Source organism: Terrapene carolina, unplaced genomic scaffold, assembly GCF_002925995.2.
Source record: "Terrapene carolina triunguis isolate 2854851 unplaced genomic scaffold, T_m_triunguis-2.0 Scaffold62, whole genome shotgun sequence".
NCBI classification, from domain to species: domain Eukaryota; kingdom Metazoa; phylum Chordata; order Testudines; family Emydidae; genus Terrapene; species Terrapene triunguis.
In genome coordinates, this window is record NW_020664413.1 from 25,631,237 (window position 1) to 25,658,093 (window position 26,857).

At 41.2% G+C, this 26,857-nt stretch overlaps 1 protein-coding gene across 24 annotated transcripts in view; it reads right to left on the reverse strand.

The window, feature by feature from the left end:
• NEB (nebulin) overlaps positions 1-26,857 on the reverse strand; it is a 201,930-nt gene that overhangs the window by 107,711 nt on the left and 67,362 nt on the right. For 22 of the 24 annotated variants that reach the window (XM_029910551.1, XM_029910552.1, XM_029910550.1 and 19 more), the window contains exons 52-66: positions 26,518-26,622; positions 26,305-26,412; positions 24,849-25,160; positions 16,533-16,736; positions 14,606-14,710; positions 14,392-14,499; positions 12,533-12,844; positions 7,564-7,767; positions 6,388-6,492; positions 6,174-6,281; positions 4,653-4,964; positions 3,716-3,919; positions 2,469-2,573; positions 2,256-2,363; positions 803-1,114 (exon numbers count right to left, since the gene is read on the reverse strand). In XM_029910551.1, coding sequence (XP_029766411.1) covers positions 803-1,114; positions 2,256-2,363; positions 2,469-2,573; positions 3,716-3,919; positions 4,653-4,964; positions 6,174-6,281; positions 6,388-6,492; positions 7,564-7,767; positions 12,533-12,844; positions 14,392-14,499; positions 14,606-14,710; positions 16,533-16,736; positions 24,849-25,160; positions 26,305-26,412; positions 26,518-26,622 — 2,712 coding nt within the window. The remainder of the gene's footprint in view (positions 1-802; positions 1,115-2,255; positions 2,364-2,468; positions 2,574-3,715; positions 3,920-4,652; positions 4,965-6,173; positions 6,282-6,387; positions 6,493-7,563; positions 7,768-12,532; positions 12,845-14,391; positions 14,500-14,605; positions 14,711-16,532; positions 16,737-24,848; positions 25,161-26,304; positions 26,413-26,517; positions 26,623-26,857) is intronic. The other 2 variants (XM_029910554.1, XM_029910553.1) reach the window with 2 other exon arrangements.

Below are 26,857 nucleotides of genomic sequence, written 5' to 3' on the forward strand. Positions count from 1 at the left end.
CTGATACATAAGGCTCCGTGTTTGTCATGGAGGTCACGGATTCCATGACTTTTTGTGACCTCCATGACTTCTGCAGCAGCTCCATGTGGCTGGCCCAGGAGCTGTCTGAGCAGCTCGGGCAGTCCCCGGGTCAGTCGCACTGGCTGCTGCTGGGGCAGTCTCGGGGCCCCCCAGCAGCAGGAGTTTGGGTGTGGGAGGGCTCAGGGCCGCTGCTTACCTGGGGGGGCGGTCCTCTCCCTCATCTCCCCTAGCTCCACATGCTGCCTCTGCCAGCAGCCAGGCACCGCCCCCGCAGCTCCCATTGGCCGCGGTTCTGAGCCAATGGGAGCTGCAGAACTGGGGCTTGGGGCAGAGCGGAAACAGCATGTGGAGCTCTAAGGAGCTGGGGCTGCTGCTTCCCAGGAGCTGGGTAAGGAGCCTGACCCAGCTCCCCCCTCCCTCCCGCAGCACCCGCATCCCCTCTGGGCTGCGACTCCCCGTCCCAGCACCTGCGCCCCCCTTCCCATCACCCGTGGTGCTTCCCCAGGCTGCGGCTCCCCTCCCCAGCACCCGACTCGCCCCCAAGCACCTGTGCCCCCCTCCCCAGCACCCACAGTGCTTCGCCGGGCTGCACCCCCCTCACCACGAGTCTCCCACCCCCAGTTTTAGTCAGGGGTATTTTTAGTAAAAAAGTCATGGACAGGTCACCAGCAGTAAACAAAAATTTATGGTCTGTGACCTGTCCATGACTTTTATTAAAAATACCTGTGACTAAAACGTAGCCTTACTGATACAACTGGAAGCTCTCTCATTCAGTACTTACGTCACTCTGTAGCTCATAGACCTTTCTAGCATGGATGACATCATTCTGGTCTGGCAGACATGTCCACTGGTGCAGAGGATGCCTATAATCAACTTCACTAACCAGTTCCTGACATTTCTTGGCTAGCACGATTCCCAGCATATCCACTGGAGAATTATACTTGGTCTTCCATTTCTCAAAATCTTTCTTGTACTCCCTGTCACTCTGGATCTTGGCTACATGCATAGACCACATCATCTTGGGATCATCGTGGATGTTGCGGGCTCCCACATGGTGGCCTAGCTGCTTGCGATACCCTTCTTTGTATTTGTACTGTAGGCAAAAAAATAAAGTTCAACAAATTTCAGGTTTCTTGTTAAGAAAATATCCCATAGCAATTCTCGAGTCTTCATGGTTAGTGGAGAGTTTGGACGCTTTTATGTGAATATGTGTCACTTCATAAAGTATTATTTCTGAGTGCTAAAACACTCATATGACACCTAGAACTTAGGAAAAGGCTTAGACACAAGAGTCCCTTAAATATGTAAATACAGTAACTCCTCACTTAACGTTGTAGTTATGTTCCTGAAAAATGCGACTTTAAGCGAAACGATGTTAAGCGAATCCAATTTCCCCATAAGAATTAATGTAAATGCGGGGGTTAGGTTCCAGGGAAATTTTTTTCACCAGACAAAAGACTATATATATATATATATATATACACACACACACACACACACATACAGAATATGTTTTAAACAAACAATTTAATACTGGTACACAGTGATGATGATTGTGAAGCTTGGTTGAGGTGAAGGAGTCTGAGGGTGGGATACTTCCCTTACTGCTAAATGATGAACTAGCAATTGGCTGAGCCCTCAAAGGTTAACTCTCTCACTTTACAAGGCAGCAGGAATGGAGGGAGGGGGTATGTGTGTGAGAGAGAGATGAGCATTTCCCCCTTAAGTACACTGCCTTGTTAATTAGATCAGCTTGCTGAGACCGCAGCTGCTGCAAGCTCCCTCCATCCTGAGCCCTGGTGTGTCCCCCCTGCTCTATGGAAGATGGGGTAAGCGGGGTGCAGGAGCGGGGGGAGGGGGACACCCTGACATTAGATAACACCTCAACAGAAAGATTAATTCATCTAAAAATATTGACTAGCAGTTATTATTAAATAAGAGAAATTAGTTAGAATTAAAACTAGACAGGATAACTTCATTTGTCACACCCCTCAAGCCATCAAACAGAGATCCTCAAATTGACAACAGACACCGGGAATGTAATCTTGCCACAGATAAAGTAAGGACAGGCCTACAGGAACAATAGAAAAGATTTTATTCCAGGTGTACTCCTATTGATTGTTCAGAAAGAGTTTTGCTTGATACATGATTGTGTTGATGGAGCATTCCTTTAACTGCTCACTATGAACTTGAGACCTCTGAAAGTGTGAGGAGAAGGGTCTGAATTTACTTACCTCACTTGCAATATCTCGGGAGGCTTTAGCTGCCCTGATTGGAATGGCATCTACCCGTAGGTCATAGCCTTTCTTTTTGTCCTCTTCCATTGCAAGTCTGTACAGTTTCTAAAATCATAACAAATATTCATTACATTTCAGAAATAATGAAATTCTTTTCATCTAAATATTCTCACATGCTGCCTTTTAATTTTTAAGCAAAGCATCACCTACCTCACTGTAATTCAATTTGTTCTGCTGCGCCAATACAATATCAGGAGTATCTGGCATCACGTGGATACTAGTTTTGTCTTTATTCCAAGCTTCTGTATATGAGCGCTGAAAAGCAAACAGCAAATATACTAAGATGTTGGAATCATGAAGACCTCAATCATTAAAATGATAAAATATAATTCTGACTGAATATGCGTGATCCAGATGAGTAATCCTAAGAGTTTCATGCAGTCCAGAACAACTGTAACTAAAACTAAAATAACAATAAAAGTTCTCGTTTGCACTGACCTGGAGACCCATTGCAAATTACAGTATTTTACTTATTCATGAATAAATGTCAGATACTGAGACCCTCACTCATGTTGCGTAGTATCTTGCTACACAAGACCGCACAATGATTTCCGTAGGATTTTTGAGTGACGTACCATTCGACAGGTGAAATACTGGCTCTACTCTAGTCAACTGGAATTTTGCTTTAAAGGGGCAAAGATATCACCCCACATGGTTAATCAAGTTTGAGTCACAGCAAATACAGCAAGTGTTGCACGTCACCGAATGCAATTTTTCCACTATCTTTGTCAATGATGGTTCCGCTTCAACTATTTAATACTTCATAATTTTCTGGCAAATAACGGATTAGATATTTTGGAAGTATAATTAAGTCTTACTAATATGGCAATTCACTACAACCTCTGCCACTAGATCAGAGTGATTAGAGGTAAGGGTATGGATACTATGTTTTGTGAAGTTCAAAAAATGCAAATTAGCAAAGAGATATACAATAATGAGATGTTTTGGGGCAACAATTCACATGAGATATATATGAATATCTTTCTTAGGTAGAATTGGCCAGTTTTCTTCACAATCATGATAAATCATGATAAATACTCGAAAAAGAAATACACAGCCTAGCTCTTTACACTGAGAAATTATTTTATAACATAAAAAAAAAAATCTCAAAACGTACAACCAAACTCTTGGTAAAATCTTTTTCATGTTTCTGATTATAAACATAAGCAATTATTAAATATATATTTTTAAAATATACTTTAGCTATGTGCTAGACACTCAAAATACAAAACAAAAGTACTCCGGTATAATGGAAATAAATCCTTGACATTCAATTAAAAGGCTCTAGTATTGTAACGCAAACTTCTTTATTTTCCTTAAAAACCAAAAAACAAAACATCAGCATCGGGAAAAATTATATCATTTTAATTCTAGTTGCAAATAAATAGAAAACTCACTTGGTTCATAATTTCAGAATTGTGCTTTGCCAGGACCATTGGCAGAGAATCAAGCAGGCTATTAAATTTGATAGTGTCTGGGTGTTGCCGATAGGTATGGTCACTCAAGATGTGGGCTGCTCTCTTATTCTTCTCATCCTCCAGAGAGCCAACTGGGGACCAGCCAATGCCTTTCATCCACTGAAGATCTGACTTATATACAACCTGAAATTAAAGAGGAAGGCAAGAAAGATTACTATTTTAGTTAGACAACATGAACATTTTTTTTCTCCAATGCAAAGCAGCACCAATTAAAGAGATTCTCGCTGATTAATCAATATCATATGATGACAGAGGTCATTACCTCACAGCCCTCTGACAGGGCTAGTTCAACACTGACAGATTCTGAATTCTGCCTACACCATTACTCCACAAAAATCTTGCTCCACCTATTGGAAGTTCTGTTTCAGTCAGGGCGGAGATTAATCTAAAACTGGCATGGAGATAACCCAGACACCCATGGTGCATTTTGGTAATTACAGCCATTTCTTTTCCTCTCTCAGATATCAGAGATAAGAAGGACCTCAAGCTCTGGACATGTCACTTGTACAAACAAAACAGTATATATTTACAAACATGAAACTCAGATGCTTTTACTCTCTCCCTGATCTACTGAGAGTTCAAATCCACTGCAGAAAAGAGGAGTGCACAAGAGGAGATCAGTATTTAGGATGCAAAAGGAAAGCTACATGCTGCAAACTGTGAACTAATTAACCTGTGGAATGGTATTGGCAGCATTCTGAAAATACCCACCTATCCCGTGTGTTGCAGCAAAGGTCCTTGCAGGAAAAAAAGAGTTCAGAAATGGAGGCCTTTAAATACATTTTTTACATAGGATGAAAAAACATAATTAATAAAACGCTTCAGTTTTCACAAAGCTGGTAAAAGTAGGACTTACATCACTCTGAAGATCATAAGTTTTCCTGGCATGTACAACATCGTTCTGGTCTGGCAGACATGTCCACTGGTGCAGAGGATGTCTATAATCAACTTCACTAACCAGTTCCTGACACTTCTTGGCAAGTACAATTCCCAGCATATCCACAGGAGTATTATACTTGGTCTTCCATTTCTCAAAATCTTTCTTGTATTCCCTGTCACTCTGGATCTTGGCTACATGCATAGACCACACCATCTTAGGATCATCCTGGATGTTGCGGGCTCCCACATGGTGGCCTAGCTGTTTGCGATACCCTTCTTTGTATTTGTACTGTAGGTTAAAAAAAAAAAAGTTCAATTAGTTTCAGGGGGATTTGTTAAGAAAACAACCTATAATCCTATAGCAACTCCCTGGAGGACTTCTTCATAAGCTGAGACTGTGGAGGCTTTTATATGAAGAAGTGTTCTGTTCATAGAGTGTGGAATCTGAGTGCTAAAGCAATCGTAGGGCTCTCTGCATAAAAAAAGGTTTAGACACAAGAGTTCCTTAAACATGTAAGTAATAAGATGTCTTTGTGCCTAGGTCTGGTCGCCTATATACCATTGGAATGTTTCAAGAGAAAAACTACAGCTTCCTCTGCCTGAGACATTGTAGCCAAGCTATTTCTTATTCCTTGGTCTGGCTCCCCAGAGGTCAGAATTCAGTTTCTCTCTCTGAAGTGCCCATCAGTAATTTCCTCAGCTAACAGTCTCCACCTGGTTATAATGGTCTTAAACACAAAAGTGGTTTAAGGGCAATTTTGCAGAAACAACAAGAAAATCATAAAATATAACAGATAAAATAAAATATGCCTAGCACATGTAATAGAAAACATTGTTAAACTGATACTGAATTTGGTTACTAAGAATCAAAATAGAAAATAGACCTTCAACATACCACAATATTAACTTAGCTTGACAGTCTCCAAGAAAAAAAGTTTTCATTTTGACTGCGGATAAACCATTGGATTATGATCATAAACATCTGATATTTTCTACTAGCATTTGGACTAAATTCCTGTCCAAGAGGGTTAATGCCTTTGCATGAAGTCTAATAATTAACAAGGCCAAACACATTTGTTTTCAAATACCAATTTCAATTAGGTGGGTATGTTACTGGGAAAGGTCTGACTGGCAGCAAGGGTAGGTTACACTGCAAGAAAAAGATTAATGTAGCTAAAAACATTGAGTAGCAATTATAAAATAAGAGAGACATTAGTTAGAATTAAAACTGGACAGGATGACTTCATTTGTCACACCCCTGAAACCATCAAACAGAGATCCTCAAATTGACAACAGATACTGGGAGTGGATCGTTGCCACAGATAAAGTAAGAACAGGCCTACAGGAACTATACAGATTTGATTCCAGTTGCACTCCTACTTATTGCTTGGAAAGTGTGCTGCTTGATACATGATTGTGTTGACAGATTTTGCCCATAACCGTTCATTACCACGTTGAGACCTCTGAAACTGAGCGGAGAGGGTCCAAGTTTACTTACCTCACTTGCAATATCTCGGGAGGCTTTAGCTGCCCTGATTGGAATGGCATCTACCCGTAGGTCATAGCCTTTCTTCTTGTCCTCTTCCATTGCAAGTCTGTACAGTTTCTAAAATCATAACAAATATTCATTACATTTCAGAAATAATGCACTTTCTTTTCATCTAAATATTCTCACATACTGCCCTTTAATTTTTAAGCAAGGCATCACCTACCTCACTGTAATTCAATTTGTTCTGCTGCGCCAATACAATATCAGGGGTATCTGGCATCACGTGGATACTAGTTTTGTCTTTATTCCAAGCTTCTGTATATGAGCGCTGAAAAGCAAACAGCAAATATAATAGGATGTTGGAATCATGAAGACCTCAGGTCATTGAAATGGTAAGATATAATTTTGGCTGAATAAAGCATGATCCAGATCAGCAATCCTAAGAGTTTCATGCAGGCTGGAACAATAGTAACTAAAACAAAGAACAACAGAAATTCTCTTGTTCACACTGACCTGGAGACCCACTGCAAATTACAGGATTTTACTTATTAATGAATAAATGTCAAATACTGAGACCCTCACTCATGTTGCATAGTACCTTGCTTCTCAAGTCCACTCAGTGATTTTGGTGATATTTCTGAGCAACATACTACTCGACAGGTGAAATCCTGGCTCTCTTGAAGTCAAAGGGAATCTTGCAATTGACTTTGATGGGCCAAAATTTCACCCAGAATGACTAATCTAGTTTAAATCACAGTAAATTAAGCAAGTTCTAAACATCACTAAATGCAATTTTTCAATTATCTTTGACAATCATAGTTCATCTTTAATGATTTAATATTTCATAATTTGCTGACAAATAATCTAAGTAATTTTGGATATGTATTTAAGTTTTACTAATATGGCAATTTACTACAAAGTCTGCCATTAGATCAGAGAGATTGGAGGTGACATTATGGGTACTATGTTTTGTGAAGGAAAAGAAATGCAAATTAGCAAAGATATATTAAATCATGATATGTTTTTGGGTAACAATTCACTTGAGATGTATTATGAATATCTTTCTTAGCTATAACTGGCCAGTTGCTTGCACAATAATTGAAAAGGAAATACACCGTTTAGCTCTTTACATTGAGGAATTATTTTATAACACCACAAACAACATGTAAAAACATACAACCAAATCTTGGTAAATTACTTTCAGATGTTTGTGATTTTATACATATACAGCTACAAAATATACTTTTAAAATATACTTTAGCTATATTGACATTTAACTAAAAGACTGTAGTATTGTAATGCAAACGTCTTTATTTTCCTTAGAAACCAAAAAGCAAATCATTAGCATCCAGAAAAATTATCTCATTTTAATTCTAATTGCAAATACATAGAAAACTACCTGGTTCATAATTTCAGAATTGTGCTTTGCCAGAACCATTGGTAGAGAATCAAGCAGGCTATTAAATTTGATCGTGTCTGGGTGTTGCCGGTAGGTATGGTCACTGAGGATGAGGGCTGCTCTCTTATTCTTCTCATCCTCCAGAGAGCCAATTGGGGACCAGCCAACGCCTTTCATCCACTGAAGATCTGACTTATATAAAAGCTGAAAAAACAGATGACGACAAGATAAGTCACTATTAGACAACATGAACATTTTTTCCTCTAAAGAAAAGCAGTAACACTTAAAGAGTCTCGATCTTTAATCAATATCATATGATGACAGAGGTATTCATCTTGCAGCCTTCTAACAGGCTAGTTCAACACTGACAGACTCTGAAATTCAAAGTGGATTCTACATACTTCAGTTACTACACAAAAATCTTAATGCACCCCCTGGAAGTTCTGTCTCAGTAAGGGTGGAGATTCATCTATTTTGCATTTTGGGAATTAACAGCCATTTCTTTTCTTCCACAAAATGTCACAGGTCAAGAGGCACTTCCTACCCCCTCAAGCTCTGGACATGTCACTTAAACAGCCAAAATAGTAAATATTAAAAATATTAAATGGTAAAATATAGTAAATATTAAATAGTTTTAATATTTAATAGTAAATATTAAAAATAAAGACAATATTTACTATTAAAAATAGTAAAGATTGTCTTTGCTCTACGGAGATTTGAAATCCACTCCAGAAAATGTAACTTAACTCCAAAGTGCACAAGAGAAGATCCATACTTAGTAAGGCTGCAAACAGAAAGCTGCCTGTTACTAATTGTGAGCTAATTAAGGCATCACTTCTATTGTCACTGTTCTGAAAATACCCGTGATGTGGCAATTTCCTACAATCACCTTGCAAGACCTTTTTGTATTTAATGTATGTATTAGTGTGGGTTGGGATTGTCTGTAACCTCTCTGTAGGGGTGATGTGAGGAATGTCAGACCTGGGAATACAAAGGACTGTATTGGAAATGTGCCAGACATGCAGTGACTTTTGGGACAATAGGTGTTAAGTGGATTTCCTGTGGAGAGGTTAAGGCAAATTTTCCAACTTTAGTTATGCAATTTGAAGCTGCGCCCTGAGGACTGGTGTGGGGGAAGGGCGGTTGGTCTGTTGATTACCTGTTCTGGAGACTGGAGATCAAAGATCCAAGCTGCACAAAGAAACAGCTGAACTGCCCAGCCTGGGTTCCGATTACGGACATAATGTGGAGATTAATTTGTAACCCTGGAGAAAACCCAGTTGTGGGTTTTGAAGGACTGGCACCTACCAGACCCCTGGGCTGGCTTTAGGGGTTCGCTATGGTAAGTGTTTTGCATGCATAGAGGTTCTTTTATTGTTTTAATTTTGTTTTCTTTGTAATGCTCTTACTTTGTGAGCAAGTTTGCTTGCTTGGAAGGAGCTGTGTGGTAACTTATAACTGTAGGCAATACAATGGTCAGAGCCCTTGGAGAGAAAAGAAAGCGCAGGAGCTAGCCTTTTTAAGCAATCTGTCTTGTTGGGCATATAGGCATGTGGTAACAGTCCTCCCTACACACACCCACACCGTATATCATTTGAACGTATACTGGGAGCTGTGGGCAGCCGTGCAAATGTAAACAAACAGTCTGGCAGCCCGCCAGCAGATTACCCTGATGGGCTGTGTGTGCCCACGGGCTGCAGATTGCCCACCACTGCTATAGAGTCTTTTGGGGAAGTCCAAGACCAATATTACCATGGAGGATAATGTATGGACTAAGCCATCTATGATGAGGGACCCCAAACTGGAATTTCCCTGCCTGGGAACCAGTCTTGATCCTTCGATCTGGCAGTGATAAGATCTATCGAAAGATTTGAAGGATCTCAGAGGAGAGACAACTTCTTCCTCTTCTGAGCCTGAAGAAGGCAACACAGGGTAGGGGGAGCTGTTCCCATAGATGTTCTCAGTGGTCTAGGTATGGAAGACACACAAGGGTCAGTAGAAGATACAGGTTAGAGTGGCCGAAAAGCTGATGCTGGCATAAATATTGTGTGTGTCATTGGTTCCAAATGCATCAGCAGAGCTGACTGCAACATCAGTTCTTGTTGCATTGTCAATGCTGGTTGCATCATCGATTCCAAGCGAGATGTCAGTGCCAGGTGCATCAGCGAACTCGACTGTGTAATCGGTGTCGGATGTGGAGCCATTATCAGTTGAGGAGATACTGAAACTAGCTGAAATAGAGGAGAGTCAGGCAGCGAAAAACAAAGAAGGTCCCTTGCTGCTAGGAAAGTCTGAGGAGTAGAAGGTACCTCAGTTAATTATATTAGTGCGGATGGTGCCAGAGGATCCAGTGGAGCTGAAGAACACTTAGAAGGACCCAGCATGGGTGAATTCGCTGGTCTTCACAGCCCCATTGAGCTGGAGGCAAGAGTGCTACTTCTGACATGACCAGTAAGCACTTTGATTTGTGAGGCTTCGAACCAGTACCACAGGCCCTACCAGATGATTGTCTGGGAGAAGACCAAGACTTAGACGACTTCTCAAAGTATGAATGTTTAGAATGCTTTGATCCACACAGAGAAGGGGAAGCAAGATGTTTGCTCCCAGACTTACATCAGCAGTCAGAAGAAGCTGAAGGAGCCCTCCAAGTTGATCCAGAGTCCCCTTGATCACCACTGGGACTCTGCTCATGCAAAGGTTGCATCATTAAGACGACAGTTTCTCTGCTCTTTAGTGCAGGTAGGAAAAGAGGTACAAATAGGACATTTGTCCCTCACACATCCCTCACCCACACAAATCAAACAACTCTTGTACCGATCCGTGACAGGGATAACAGTGCTGCATGTGGCACATTTGTTTAAAATCTGGGCTTTTTTTCCATAGTAAATCCTACAGGTACTAATAAAATTGTAGCTAAAATAACTACACTATTTTATACTATACTGCACTGTACTCTATAATTATAAAAGCTATATATAGAAAAGTATAAGAAAGATGACTGACCAAAGCTAAAGCTACAGGGAGATCCAACTTCCACCACAGGTGGTGAGAAGGAATTGAGAAGGAGGCAGTGAACACACCCCTTGTATACCCTCACCTGAAAGCACGAGGAGAACAGGGGTGCATGCAACACCTAGTGATACTGCTGGCAAAAATCTCCAACTCGAGTGCACTACAGTGAAATATATAAATGCACTGTCACCTGAAGGAGAATGAGATGACTGGTGGACACCCTGTGCCTCCATGAAAAATTTTTCTAAACAAAGCATCCAACAAGCTATCACTTATAAAATTCCTCTGTGGGCACCTGAGAGTCTAGAAGCACATCCAACACAAACACTCCTTCTTGCTAGAGGCTTTTCCAATAGTGAAGTAAACAGTCTATCATCAGTAGAGGTGTTGAGGAAACCCAAGGCTAGTACAGTTCTCAAGAGGAAGCAGACACAAGGATGCTTCTGCATGCTGTATGTGCCAATATGGCTTTTGGGTATCTTGGTGCCAAAGGAACCATAGTAATTAGGTCATCGGATACAGATGTTTTGGCCTTTGCTGTTCAATACATTCCAAAAATGGAACAAGTACATAACATGTGGCTTGAAAGAGGCACCATTACCAGCACAACTGACAAGTGTTGCTTCATATACGTTCATGCAATCTGTGACACACTCATTCCTGACTTCTGCAACGTACTACCTGCTATACATGCATTAAGAGGCTTGGACTCTCTGTTGCTGCTATTTGGTATTTGGAAACATCCATGTTCTATGTTGTCAAAACAAAGGGACCTTACTGTTTCAGAGATCTTGCCAGATTGAGACAGAATGATGGACAAGCCACAATTTCTGCAGCAAGCAAGTTGGTAGCAGTGTGGTATGGCGAGAGAGAGAGAGAGAGAGAGAGAGAGAGAGAGAGAGAGAGAGAGAAAGAAAAAGGACACCCACAGAGACCTGATCTGTTTGCACCTCAGTCTAGCCATCAAAAAGGATAAGTCATTGACCAGACTTCCACCATGGGATGAAAATTTTGAAGAGTATGTCAAACTAAGATTTGGATGCCTTTGCATATAGGTAAACCAGATATTGGATCACCATTGCAATATGGATGGAAAAATGAGGATGATCAACTACTTCCTATATTGTTCAAGAATCCAGTGGCATCTGAGCTTCTACAAGACCTTATTTGTGCACATGCCAGTAGTGGTCACTGAACAATCAACTGTGTCTGTAATCAGAATAAACTTCCCTGCACAGAACTGTGTCCATGCCAAGGCAGTGAAACTATGGTAACCCACACACTCTCAGCAGAGATCATACTAATGAACAAGAGGATAATAATGATGTTGAGTGGAAATGTCTCTAGCACTACTACATTTCAATTACACCTGTAAAAAATTATTGTTAAATTTTGTTTTACCGTTTAGGTTGTTGTGAAGAAATCCAACTTTGTCTTGAAATAATGCACGCAGTCATAAAACAACAGAAAAAATGCAAATATTTCAAAATATTTCATTTTAACATGTTGATGGTGTCACTGTTTAGTCTATGGTAACACCACCACTTAACAGCTCCATGTCATTCCTCACCTTAAAGTAAACATAAAAGTATTTCAAATTATGTATGATGTGCACAGGATAGAGATGATAACTTAAGTCAACCAAGTCCGTGGTGTCTGCCACATGCCTAATATCACAGTGTAGGAAGAGAGGCCCGGTCAGGAGAGCCTGAGATGCAGATTTCTGTCTAAAAGGAGGTGACGGCTGGGAGCCGGAAGCCTAAAGTGGCTGTCCCCTTGCTAGACCATGGAGGGGGAATACACATGCAATTGACCTGAAACTGTGACAACCCACCAATCTAGTATGCAGCAGAAAAGGTCCTTGCAGGATAAAAGAGTCCAGAAATGCAGCCCTTAAATATGTTTTGTGACAGGTCAGCAAAGAGATATTTAATAAAACACTTCAGTTTTCACTTACATCACTCTGAAGATCGTAAGATTTCCTGGCATGTACAATATCATTCTTGTCTGGCAGACATGTCCACTGATGCAGAGGATGTCTATAATCAACTTCACTAACCAGTTCCTGACATTTCTTGGCCAGCACAATTCCCAACATATCCACAGGAGTATTATACTTAGTCTTCCATTTCTCAAAATCTTTCTTGTATTCCCTGTCACTCTGGATCTTGGCTACATGCATAGACCACACCATCTTCGGATCATCCTGGATGTTGCGGGCTCCCACATGGTGGCCCAGCTGTTTGCGGTACCCTTCTTTGTATTTGTACTGTAGGCAAAAAAAAAGTTCAATTAGTTTCAGGGGGATTTTTAAAGAAAATATCCTAGAATCCTATAGCAATTCCCTGGAGGACTTCATCATCATCCATGAAAGAGCCGCCAATCAATATCCCTGGCAGGCTGTGGCACCAGGATGGAATACAGACTGGCTCACTGGGCTCCTCATCCTCCATAGGTGGTAGGAGGTCCCGCCACTTGGTGTCAAGGTGGGACTTGATGGTCAGGAAATGAAGGGGGTGGAGCATGAGCGGATATAGCTGTTTCCTAGGCGCAGTTTGGAAACAGACCGGCGGCAGGTCGTGCAGCCAGCTTGGGTGGTGTGGAGGTGGCAGCCAGGGGGCTTGCAGGGCAGGGGCCCTATGGTGAAGTCCAGAGGTGAGGGGTGAGCAGGGAGTACCCTACTACAGGACCCACTTGAGGGAAGCCTGAGAGGTGGGTGGTAAGGCTGCCCTCACCTCTTGGAGAATGCACCAGGGGACACGCAAGGTGGAGAGCCCCATGCACCGGCTGAGCGCCAGGGGATCCACCCAGTGCCCCAGTCATAGTCCAGGAGGTTTCCGATCCTGGTGGCACCTGCCAGAACCAACCTCCGGTAAACCAAGGGGGACTCTGCCACCTGAACACTGAGCTGAGGGTTGTCTATCAGGGGTTCCATGAGAAGATCTTTTCCCTCAGAGGCCACCATGGACCTGGTCACAGAGATCAGCTTCCTGGTCTGCAGGAGGTCCTGGTAGAAAACCAGCAGCTCAGAGAGGTCCCATGGAAGATCCATTGGATGGAGGTAAAAGAGCTGCTAGTCGTAATGGAGCCCTTGGAGCCAATAGGAAAAGATGTGCGCCAGCGCACTCCACGCCAAACTACCTGCACCATGAAGGAGTTTCTGCAGGACCTGGAGGCGGAGGACATGGATCTGACTGCACAGGCAGAGCAGACCCTGTCTGCCCTCCTCCCGGGGAAGACTCAGAACCTCCCAGTGCAGCCCCAGCCAGAAGAACTCCAGAATTAGCTTCTGGAGGCGGATCAGGATACCCAGGGGCGAGCTCAGGCTGCTGAGCCAGTGCCAGTGCATGGACAGGACCAGCTGGTTAACCACCAGTGCCCTCCCCTGGAGGGAAAGCCATGGGAGCTGTCCCATCCAGCTCCGCGTCCGCTCAGCCACCCAGCCCTCCAAATCATGCCAGGTTACACGGCAACAAAGAGATTAACTCATTTAAAACATTGAGTAGAAAATTATTGTCAAATAAGAAATAGTAGTTAGACTCAAAACTGGAAAAGATTACTTCATTTGCCATACCCCTCAAACCATCAAACAGAGATTCTCAGACAACAGATATTGGGAGTGGAACCTAGCCACAGATAAAATAAGGACAGACCTACAGTTCCCATAGGGAAGATTTTATTCCAGTTACACTCCTATTTAGTATTTGGAAAGTGTGTTGCTGGATACATGATTGTGTTGATGAAGCATACCCTCAACTGCTCACTACAATGTTGAGACCTCTGAAACTGAAAGGAGAAGGGTCCAAGTTTACTTACCTCACTTGCAATATCTCGGGAGGCTTTAGCTGCCCTGATTGGAATGGCATCTACCCGTAGGTCATAGCCTTTCTTCTTGTTCTCTTCCATTGCAAGTCTGTACAGTTTCTAAAAAAATAAAAAAGATTCATTATATTTCAGAAATAATGCACTTTCTTTTCATCTAAATATTTTCACATGCTGCCTTTTAATTTTTAAGCAAGGCATCACCTACCTCACTGTAATTCAATTTGTTCTGCTGTGCCAGTAAAATATCAGGGGTATCTGGCATCACATGGATACTAGTTTTATCTTTATTCCAAGCTGCTGTATACGAGCGCTGAAAAGCAAACAGAAAATATAATTGTTGAGATGAGTTCCTGTCTGCATCCTGTAAAACTTGCCCATACCGGTATTGCCCTGGCCTCTTCTTTTGTCATTCAGTGTTGCACGCATTCTAAAGCAATATGCATTTCCTCACCTTTTGGGGGCGAAGCCAGACTTTGAGGCACCTGCTCCCCTACTTGGTGTAAACTTTGCTTGTGCCAATCAGAAACGAACACAAACAGGTTTTGGGCCCCTTCCCCTATGACACTTCTATGATGTCATAGTTGGTACTTTATGGGCTGCCTGCCATGTGCAGGCAGGGAGAGGAGAAAGAAAAACGAATCCTGTGTATCCTGTGTACACCCGTAACCGAGCCTGATCACCTCGAAGCCTCTCTCTCAGCTCACGTGTTTCAAACAGAGTTTCTACGTTTGCCGGTCGTTATGCGTTGGTTTGTATTTGTAAGTATCAGTTATTACTAAATGCTGCATCTTTGTTTATAAATATCGTTAGTAGATATTTTAGTCGTGTGTTTTAAGTTTCATTAACTCTATTAAATCAAACGCTGCTCCCTTACCCCTTGTAATTATCCCCAATAAAACTTTAAATTGATTAATTTTAGTTGTGTGCGTGTCTGCAGTTTGCATCGTGACCCATACTCTCCTTGCATCCCTTACCAATATAGTCTATTGCCACGTGCAGCCTGGTAAATAACAGGCCTGCATTTTCTTTCGCCCCTGCGTGCCCGTGGCAATCCACAATAATAAGATGTTCGAAATCATGAAGACCTAAGTCATTAATAGGGTAAGATATAATTCTGACTGAATAAGCGTAATCAAGATCAGAAATCCTAAAAATTTCATGCAGTCCAGAACAACTGTAACTAAAACTAAAATAACAGAAGTTTTCTCTGCACTTACCTCAAGACCTACTGCAAATTACTGAATTTTACTAACTAACGAATAAAGTTCACTGAGACCTTCACTTATGTTTAGTACCTGGTTCCACAAGTCCACTCTGTGATTTCAGTGAGATTTTTGAGTGATATTCTACTTGACATTGTTGAAATCAATGAGAACTTTGCCATTGACTTCAATGAGACAAGATTCCCAGGATGATTAATCTAGTTTAAATCACAGTAAATAAAGCAAGCATTACACATTACCAAATGCATTTTTCCATTTGATGATGATAGTTCAGCTTCAATTATTTAATACTTCATAATTTACTGACTAATAACCTGTTAGGTATTTTGGAAATATAATTAAGTCTTTTTAATATGACAATTCACTATAAACTGTCATTAGATCAGAGAGACAGGAGGTACGTTTTGTGAAGATAAAGAAACGCAAATTAGCAAAGTTCTATTGAATTTTGAAACTTGCTGGGTAACAATTCACCTGACATTTATATAAATATGTTTGCTAGGTATAACTGGCCAGTTGTCTGCACAATCATGATAAATATGTATATAGCTGCACCCCCACTTGAAAACAAAATACACAGTTTAGCTCTTTACATTAATTATTTTGCAACAACATAAAACAACATGTAAATACATAAAGCCAATTTCTTATTAAACCACTTTTCAATGTTTCTGATCTTAAACATAAGCAACTATTAAATATATTTTTAAAATATACTTTACTATGTGCTAGAAATTCAAAATACAAAACAAAAGTACTCAGTTATAATGAAAATAAATCCCTGACATTCCATGAAAAGACTGTAGTATTGTAATGTAAACTTCCTTATTTTCCTTTAAAAACGAACACTTTCGCATCCAGAAAAACTATACTGTTTTAATTCTAATGGCAAATAAATAGAAAACTCACCTGGTTCATAATTTCAGAATTGTGCTTTGCCAGAACCATTGGTAGAGAATCAAGCAGGCTATTAAATTTGATCGTGTCTGGGTGCTGCCGGTAGGTATGGTCACTCAGGATGTGGGTTGCTCTCTTATTCTTCTCGTCATCCAGAGAGCCAATTGGGGACCAGCCAATGCCTCTCATCCACTGAAGATCTGATTTATATAAAAGCTGAAATAACAGAGGAAGACAAGACAGTTTGTTATTTTATTTAGACAACATGAATATTTTCTCTTCAAAGAAAAGCAGCACCACTTAAAGAGAGCCTCAATGTTTAATCAATATCTAATGACAACAGGTGTTCACCTTGTAATCCTCTGATATGGCTATTTCTACAGTGATGGACTCTGAAACCCAAGGTGGATTCTGCCCACTTCAGTTAGTCCACAAAAATCTTACTTCACCCCCTGGAAGTTCTGTCTCAGCCAGGGTGGAGATTCATCTTCAACTGGCATGGGGATAACCTACACACTCAACATGCATTTTGGGAATTAACAGCCATTTCTTTTCTTCTGCCAAATGTCACAGGTGAAGAGGCACTTCCTACCCCCTCAAGCTCTGGACATGTCACTTATACAGCCAAAATAGTAAATATTCACAGACATGAAACTCAGATTGTCTTGCCCTCACTCTGCTCTATGAAGAGTTGAAATCCACTGCAGAAAATGTAACTTAACTCCAAACTGCACAAGAGAAGATCCATATTTAGTAAGGATGCAAACAGCAGGCTGCCTCTTGTTAATTCTGAGCTAATTAAGGCATCACTTCTATTGTCACGGTTCCAAAAATACCCACATCACAGATATGGCAATTTCCTACAATCACCTTGGAAGACCTTTTCATATTTACTTTATATATTAGTGTGGGTTGGGACTGTATGTAACCTCTCTACGGGGGAGATGTGAGGAATGTCAGACCTGGGAATTCAAAGGACTCTATTGGAAGTGTGCCAGACATGCAGTGACTTTTGGGACAATAGGTGTTAAGTGGATTTCCTGTCGAGAGATTAATGCAAATTTTCCAATTCTGGCTATGCAAAAACCCAGTCTTTGAAGCCGCACCCTCAGGAGAGAGTCCTGGTCTGTTGATTACCTATTCTGGAGACTGGCAACCAAAGGTCCAAGATGTACAAAGAAACAGCTGAACTGCCAGGTGTAGATTAATTTGCAAGCCCTGGGGAAAATCCAATGGGATATGAAGGACTGGTACCTTCCTGAGCCAGGGGTTGGTGTTAGTGGGCAACCTGCGGTAAACTATTTCGCATGCACGTACATTCTTTCTTGTTTTAATATGTTTTCTTTGTATGTGTCATAGCCCACGGGTCTCGAACTTGGGTCTGTAAGGTTTATAGGAACAGTCATGCTCCAACCCTCCATCTGGCAGCCTGCTGATGCTTGCTTACCTACCTGGAACCATGAAACCCAGCCTAGTTTGAGGATCCCCCCCTGCAGTCCAATTGGCAGAGTCCTGGATCAGCTGACTGGCCTGCTCATCTATTAACAGGAAACCGTCTGAACAACTGGGCTCCACCCCGGTTTGGACTGGGTGCCTTGTGCTTCCTGCATCCCACATTTGATATCCTGGCATCCGGACCAGCCGTGATTTCTGGCATCTGATTCATGTTCTGACCTCCAGTTTGTCTCCTGCTACTCATCTCCGAGTATCCTGACACAGTTGACTCCTATCTTGCGGACTCTGGCTCTGGCTACTAAGTCTAACCACCCACAACCCAGCGGTGACAGTAATGCTGTTACTTTATGAAAAAAAATGTTCTTGCTTAGAAGGAGCTGTGTGGTAACTTATAACTGCAGGCAAAACACTGATCATAGAACCTGGAGAGAAAAGAAAGCGCAGGAACTGGCCTTTTTAAGCAATCTGTCTTGCTGGGCATATAGGCATGTGGCAATGGTCCACCCTACACACACCCACATCGTATATCATTTGAAAGTATATTTTAAGTATGTTTAGATGATGTGGAGCTGTCAAGTGGTGTCATAAGCCTGTAGCCAAGGTGAAACAACAATAACCAAAATCAGTAACGGTCACATTTTGCACAGTTCCAGAAACACTGCAACCTGACTAGGACCACAGTTTTACAGATTGATTTAAACAACTTAATGTGGTTCTTGTTGGTCAAAGCTACCAAATGATAACGTATTAAAAGTTTGTTTTTTTTTATTGGTTTTGCACAGACAAGTATTTTTTTAAAGAAATGGTGAAGATGTGTAGCATGTGACCAAAATGGCAAATATCAATATTTTGCAATACACTAACATGAAATGTTTTCACACTGCATATTCTTAATTGTCAAAGCATCTCACAAGTGATTATAATAGTTTCATACATTTCCAATTGAAATTGGCTGACCAGATCAGTCGCACACGGAAGGCTGTGCATCAGTAGCAGTAGATTTTATGTCCATAGTTTGTACTGGATAAAGGATAGATATAAATGTACATGAATTCCCAATTCCTTCTCCATTTGTAAGCTTTTGTACGTACAGTGTAGCATCTAGTCTGCCTGGTAGAAGCTTTTTACGTGTAACTGTCTATGTATGCAGTACTAGCCTTTGAAATAGTCTAGAAAATAACTTTTTAATTCAGTAAAACTTACACACAGGTCAGTATTAGTGTTAGAGATGACAATACACACATTCATATTAGTAATGTGGAAAAGCTATTACAGAAAGAAGTGTTCTAGCAAGAAGTAGTGAAGACAAAGTCCACTAACAAGTCCTTGCCTCTGCACTGAAGAGGGATGAAGAGCATGTTACAGCTCTTACCACACGTCTTCAACAATATGATAAATCCATTTGACCATGAATCACATCCAGATGTGCTTATCAACATATCTACTGAATTGCATGTAACATCAAATGCACAAGAGTCTCTGCTGAAAAGAGCACATGTTGGCAAAGAACAAATGGAGAGATCTGGGGGAAATGCTCTTGATTCTGATGGCACATTTAGCTTTTGCAGCCCAGCCAGGAAATCTGGCATCAAAAAATTTGCTGACATGGTGTAGATGACCAAATTTATGCCCAGCAAGGGAGGGACAACTGCAGCAGCTATCAGTCCAAAAATTGTTTTCCAGAGTCTTGTCCTCAGCAAGATGCAGGGAAGACATTTCAAGGGCAACTGATCTTAGTCACCCAACAGGATCTGTGCCTATGTACTTCTATCATTTTGATGGAACAATGAGAAGAACAGACAAAGCTAAATTAGGGCCACAGCTGGAAACTCAAGCTAAAAGAACCATGAGCTAACAGTGTGCAACAAGGAAACTGCAGTGTACATCAGAGATGCCACGGCTGTCATACAAATGATAGCTGGAGACAAATGCCACATAGTTGATAAATTGGCTTCTAAGAATATGAGCAGGTCCTAAATGGATTTGACACAGCTAATTCTGTAATTGAAGTCTTTGACAGACATAACTGTAACGTGTCAAAACTGCAGAAAGACTGTGTCGGACAGGATCTAAGGCTGGATACAAGGGAAAAAATTGGTTAGTCACCTTGCAGTAACTGTTGTTCTTTGAGATGTGTTGTGCACATATACATTCCACAATAGGTATATATGCTCCCAGTGCACTCGAGTCAAAAGACTTTTACCAGCAGTACCACAAGGCCATGCATGTGACCATGTTCTCGTGTGCACTGCCTCCCTCTCCATTCCTTCACACTCCTATAAGCAATGACCCAAGTAGCAGGAAAGGCAGGAGGGTTGTGGAATGTATATGTGCACAACACATCTCAAAGAACAACAGTTACTGCAAGGTGAATAATGCTTTTTCTCCTTTAAGTGATTGGACACACATACATTCCAGATAGGTGACTCAACAGCAGTTCCATTACAAGTAAAGGGACTTCTGATCATCTGAACAGAAACAGTAGCAGCAACTTACCAAATTAGCATCATCACGAGAGCCTTGCATGATAGCATAATGAGTAGAAAAGGTATGTACAGATGACCATGTTGCTGCTGTGTACCGGAACTGACACAGGAGGGTAAGTGTTGGTTAGGCCTTTTAAAAATCAAGAAACAAGAGGGTGAGAGAAAATGGAAAACCTGTCTATTGGCAGGTGTACTGCCAAAGTAAAAAGCAGGTGAACTCCCACAGAACTATTTGAGGGGCCTGATGATTTCAGATGCAGGAGATACCCACCACGTACATAACCTCAGTCTGAGGGTAATGCAGGATTGTGCCCAAATAGAAAATCTCTTCTACTTTGATGTGTATGTGACTCTAGTGGATTCTGTTCTGCAGCTCACCAAAATGGCCCACATCTCTCAGAAACAGGTTTTCTTATGAGTATTCAACTAGAGATGATCCACACAGTAAGGTGGAGAGATTTGAGATTTGGATGAAGAGATCTGCCCTGCTTCTGTGACAGAAGTTCAGTACTTAGTGGTAGAATTGTCGATAAACTGATCAACAGGTGATGCAGATCCATGAACCAAAATTGTCTTGGCCATGTCTGTGCAACGTGGATTAATAATATTCGTTGTGCTTCAGCTTCATGCAGAAAAACCTCATGCACTTGTTGTTGAGGTTGGTTATGAACAAGTCTATTACTGGGTACCCTAGCAGCAAAAAACCTGGAGGAGAATGTCTTTCCTGATTGACTGCATGTGATGCTTTGTGTAAACCTAGCTAAGGGTGTCTACTAGGAATGTATTTCTCACTCCTGCAAGGTGAAAAGCCTTTCGGGAAACATTGCGATGAATACACAGATTCCAAAGGAGGAAGCCTCCTGGCACAGTTCAGACAAACTTGCACCTCCCTGTAGTGTTGTTTCTGAGAACTTCCGCCACCTGGTTTTCGATGGAGGGAATAAATATCTCACAGGCCCAACAAATAGCTTAGAGTTCTAATAAATTTATATTGAGGGAAATCTCCTGAGTTGACCAGGTTTTTCTCCAGGGCTGGCCACAGACCGTGTTTCTTTGCAGATACTTTTCTTCTTTCCTGGACCGGTCAGTTCCTATATGCATTCTCTCCATCTCTTCTCCTTCTGAGAGTGCTCACAAAGCTGAAGCAGAACAAAGACCTTGTGTCTGAGGTTGACCAAGATATGGACAAATTAGAGAAAGTCCAGAGAAGAGCAACAAAAGTGATTAAAGGTCAAGAAAACATGACCTATGAGGGAAGATTGAAAAAAAGGCATTTGTTTAGTCTGGAGAAGAGAAGACTGAGATGACAACAGTTTTCAAGTACATAAAAGGTTGTTAAAAAGAGGAGGGAGAAAAATTGTTCTCCTTAAACTCTGAGGACAGGACAAGAAGCAATGGGCTTACATTGCAGCAAGGGCATTTTAGGTTGGCCATTAGGAAAAACTAGGGTCAGGGTGGCTAAGCACTAAAATAAATTCCCTAGGGAGGTTGTAGAATCTCCATAATTGGAGATTTTTAAGAGCAGGTTAAATAAACACCTGTCAGGTCTGGCCTAGATAATACTAGTCCTGCCATGAATACAGAGGACTTGACTAGATGACCTCTCGAGGTCCCTTCCAGTCCTACAATTCTATGGTTCTATGTCTCCATCATCCTTTGGTGGAGGCTTGTTACCAAGTCATGGTATGTTCAAAGAGAAAAACAGAAACCTTTTGCACACATTCCTCAGGACCACCCCCCCACCTGTAAAAGTACTCGAGCATGTATGCAAATCTGCATGTTCGGATGGTGCCTGGAAGGATGATATACTGAATGAAGCCAAGCTTGCAGATAGAAAAGGTGAAGTCTGGCATGCAGAATTATGTACATTTATGAGGCCCAGGAACAGAAGACAGCTATGCACTGTTGCCATTGTGCTGAAGCTGAGGGCATTGGTAAGGGTGGCTATAGACTGATGCTTCTCCCTTGACAGATAAGCTATGGTTGTTCCAGCATTGAGCTCTGCTCCTATAAAGTTATGCAGTTACTGAGTTGTAACTGAGATTTCTCCAAATTAATTTCAGATCTAGATGAGAGAATATTTGTCTGATGACTAGGACCCAGATGCTTGATGATGCCTGGATCAGCTAATCATCCAGGTAAGGAAATATTTGAATGCCCAAATGATAGAGATGGCTGTTACTGCTGACATGCATTTGGTGAAGAACCTCAGGGCTGATGATAAACTGAAAGGGGTCACCGTGTACTAGTAGTGGTTGGTGCCTCCCACAAATCAAAGGTACTTGCTGTGGGAGAGATGTATTGCCACATGGATGTATGCATCTTGTCAGGCACCATACTAGTCTCCAGGGAAGGGATAATAGAAGTAAGGGGGACCGTCCTGAGCTTGATCTTTTTGATTAAATAGTTCAGCTTTCTTCAGTCTAGAATGAGCTGGAGGACCTCAGGTTTTTTTGGGACTGAGAAGTACTGGAAATAGAAGCTTTTTCCTCTGGTAGTAAGGTACTTTCTCTGTGGCTCCCAATTCTAGAAAAAAAAACACGATTCTTGAAGTAACATGGTGTCATGAGAGGAGTCCCTGAAAAGGGACAGAGAAGGTGGTTTGGGAAAAGGAATGGAAAGGAACAGGATAACATAGCCCTTCTTTACCATGCTGAGTAGCAACTTGTCTGACATGATGTTTTCCCAAGCACAGTAAAAAAGGGATAGGTGTGACCCAAAGGGAGGAGATATCATCAGTATGCTGACCTTGATCAAAAAGTCAAAGCAGCTGCTTTGAGGTCACGGATGTCTGGTAAGAATAGCCCACCACAGTAGAATATGGCTAGTGATGTCTAGGAAGTTTGATCTCTTCTTAGTGGGATATTGAGGTCTCTGTTGGAAAAAGGGTCTAGAATAATGCTGTGGCCTAAATTGCATCCTTTTTGTAGCTGAAGTGTAAAGGTTTGACAAGACAGCTCATTAGCAGCTGCTATCACCAGACAATCAGGAACTGAATGAGTAAAGAAATGCTCTAATCCTTCCTGAGGAACCTGGTACCATCTGTCCATTTACTTGGCCTTGGGAGTAAAGAAATTGGAGTCTGCCAGAGTCTTTGCTGGTTCTCTTGTTAATAAGAAAGGCAACACTTCCTGAAGTAGGAACCAATATGGCTTTTGGGTCTCTTAATGTCAAAAGAACCATAGTAATTAGGTCACTGATACAGATGTTTAGTAAGGGAGCTTACTGCTTCAGAGATCTTGCCAAATTGGGAGAAAATGATGGACAAGCCATAAGTTCTGCAGCCAGGAAGTTGAGAGCGGTGCTGTATGAACAGAGCAAGTAAGAAAAGGAGACCCACAGAGACCTGAATTGTTTTGCGCCTCAATCTAACCATTGAAAAGGACAAGTCACTTACTAAACTCCCACATTAGAAGGACAGTTTTGAAGAGAATGTTAAAGATTTAGATAACTTTGTATATAGATAGACCAGATATTGGATCACCATTGCATCATGGATGGAAAAATATGGATGATCAACTACTTCCTGTATGGTTCAAGGGCCCAATGGCATCTGAGCTTTTACAAGACCTTCTTTGTACATATGCCAATAGGGGTCCCTGCACAATCAGCTGTGTCTGTAATCAGAATAATCTACCCTGCACAGAACTGTGTACATGGCAAGACAATGAAGACCATGATAACCCACACACTCTCAACAGAGACCATAATTATGAACAAGATGATGATCATGATTTTGATTAGAAATGTCACCAACACAACTACATTACACCTGTAAAAATATTAATAGATGTTTATCCTTTAGGTTGTTGTTGTGATGTTTTGAAGTGACAGAGAAATTCAATTTCATCTTGAAATAATGCATAGAGTTAAAATAACAAACAAAAGCAAATATTTCAGAGTAGCTATTTTAACATGTTGATGGTGTCACTGTTTATCCCAGTTTCTGTGGTAATGGCACCACTTGACAGCTCCACATCATTCCTCATCTTAAACTACACATAATACACTTTCAAATGATGTATAATGTGCATAGGTGTAGAGAGGATACCTTAAGTAGACCAAGTTGGTGGAGTCTGACACTGACACTTGTAGGCAGGGAGGCCCAGTCAGTGGGGATTGAGATGCAGATTTCCATCCTAGAGAGGTGATGGGTGGGAGCCAGAAGCCTAAAGTGGCTGCCCCCTTGCTGGACCATGGAAGGGGAATACACGTGCAATTGACCTGAAACTGTGATAACCCACCAATCTAGTATGCAGCAGAAAAGGTCCTTGCAGGATAAAAGAGTCCAGAATTGCAGCCCTTAAATATGTTTTTTGACATTGCAGGAAAGAGGTATTTAATAAAACACTTCAGTTTTCACAAAGCTGGTAAAAGTAGGACTTACATCACTCTGAAGATCATAAGTTTTCCTGGCATGTACAACATCGTTCTGGTCTGGCAGACATGTCCACTGGTGCAGAGGATGTCTATAATCAACTTCACTAACCAGTTCCTGACACTTCTTGGCAAGTACAATTCCCAGCATATCCACGGGAGTATTATACTTGGTCTTCCATTTCTCAAAATCTTTCTTATACTCCCTGTCACTCTGGATCTTGGCTACATGCATAGACCACACCATCTTCGGATCATCTTGGATGTTGCGGGCTCCCACATGGTGGCCTAGCTGTTTGCGATACCCTTCTTTGTATTTGTACTGTAGGCAAAAAAAAAAAAAAAAAAAAAAAAAGTTTAAGTAAGAAAGATTCAGGGGTGGGGGCTAAGAAAACATCCTATAATCCTATAGCAACTCCCTGGAGGACTTCATCATGAGCTTGTAGGGCTCCCTGCACTTAAAAAGAAGTTTAGACACAAGAGTTCCTTAAACATGGAAGTAGTAAGATGTCTTTGTGACTAGGTCCTTGGAGTGTTTGGAGAGGAAAACTACAGCTTCCTCTGCCTGAGACATTGTATGGAAGTTATTTCTAATTCCTTGGTCAGGCTCCCCTGAGGTCAGAAGTCAGATTCTCTCTATGAGGTGCCCATCAGTTACTTCCTCAGATAACAGCCTCAACCTCGTTAAGATGTTCTTAAACACAAAGTGCTTTATTGGCAATTTTACAGAAACAACAAGAAAATTAAAATGCAACAGATAAAAACAAATATGCCTAGCAAATTTATTAGAAAATATTGTTAAATGGGTTCTAAATTTGGTTACTAAGTATCAAAATATTACATAGACCTTCAACATACTACAATAATAGTTCAGCTTGACAGTCTCTGAGAGGAAAAACTTCTCCCTGTGACTGGATAAGCCATTGTACATGGTCATGGCCATGTCAATTTCTCAACTAGTATTTAGCCTAAAATTCAGTCCAATTTGTTTAATGCTTTTGCATAAAGTCTACTAGTTAACAAGGTGAAACACACTTTTTTCCAAAAGCCAGTTTCAATTAAGTGGATTTGTTACTGGGAAGGTCTGACAGGCAGTATTGGAAGGTTTCACTACAACAAAAAGATTATTTCAGCTAAAAATATTGACAAGCAATTATTAAATAGGAGGCATTAGTTAGAATCAAAACTGGACAAGATGTCTTCATTTGTCACACCCTCAAGCCATCAAACAGAGATCCTCAAATAGACAACAGATACTGGGAGTGGAACCTTGCCACAGATAAAGTAAGTACAGACCTACAGGAACTGTAATAAAGATTTATTCCAGTTGCACTCCTATTTATTGTTTGGAAAGTGTGTTGTTTGGAAAGTGTGTTACACGATTGTGTTGATGAAACATGCCCTTAACTGCTCACTACAATGTTGAGACCTCTGAAACTGAAAGGAGAGGGTCCAAGTTTACTTACCTCACTTGCAATATCTCGGGAGGCTTTAGCTGCCCTGATTGGAATGGCATCTACCCGTAGGTCATAGCCTTTCTTCTTGTTCTCTTCCATTGCAAGTCTGTACAGTTTCTAAAATCATAACAAATATTCATTACATTTCAGAAATAATGAAATTCTTTTCATCTAAATATTCTCACATGCTGCCTTTTAATTTTTAAGCAAAGCATCACCTACCTCACTGTAATTCAATTTGTTCTGCTGCGCCAGTAAAATATCAGGAGTATCTGGCATCATGTGGATACTAGTTTTATCTTTATTCCAAGCTTGTGTATATGAGCGCTGAAAAGCAAACAGCAAATGTAATAAGATGTTGGAATTATGAAGACTTCAGTCATTATTCGGGTAAGATATAATTCTGACTGAATAAGCATGATCAAGATCAGCAATCCTAAGAGTTTCATGCAGTCCAGAACAACTGTAACTAAGACTAAAATAACAACAGAAGTTCTCTTGTTTGCACTGACCTAGAGACTCACTCCACAAGTCTGCTCAGTGACTTTAGTGAGACTTTTGC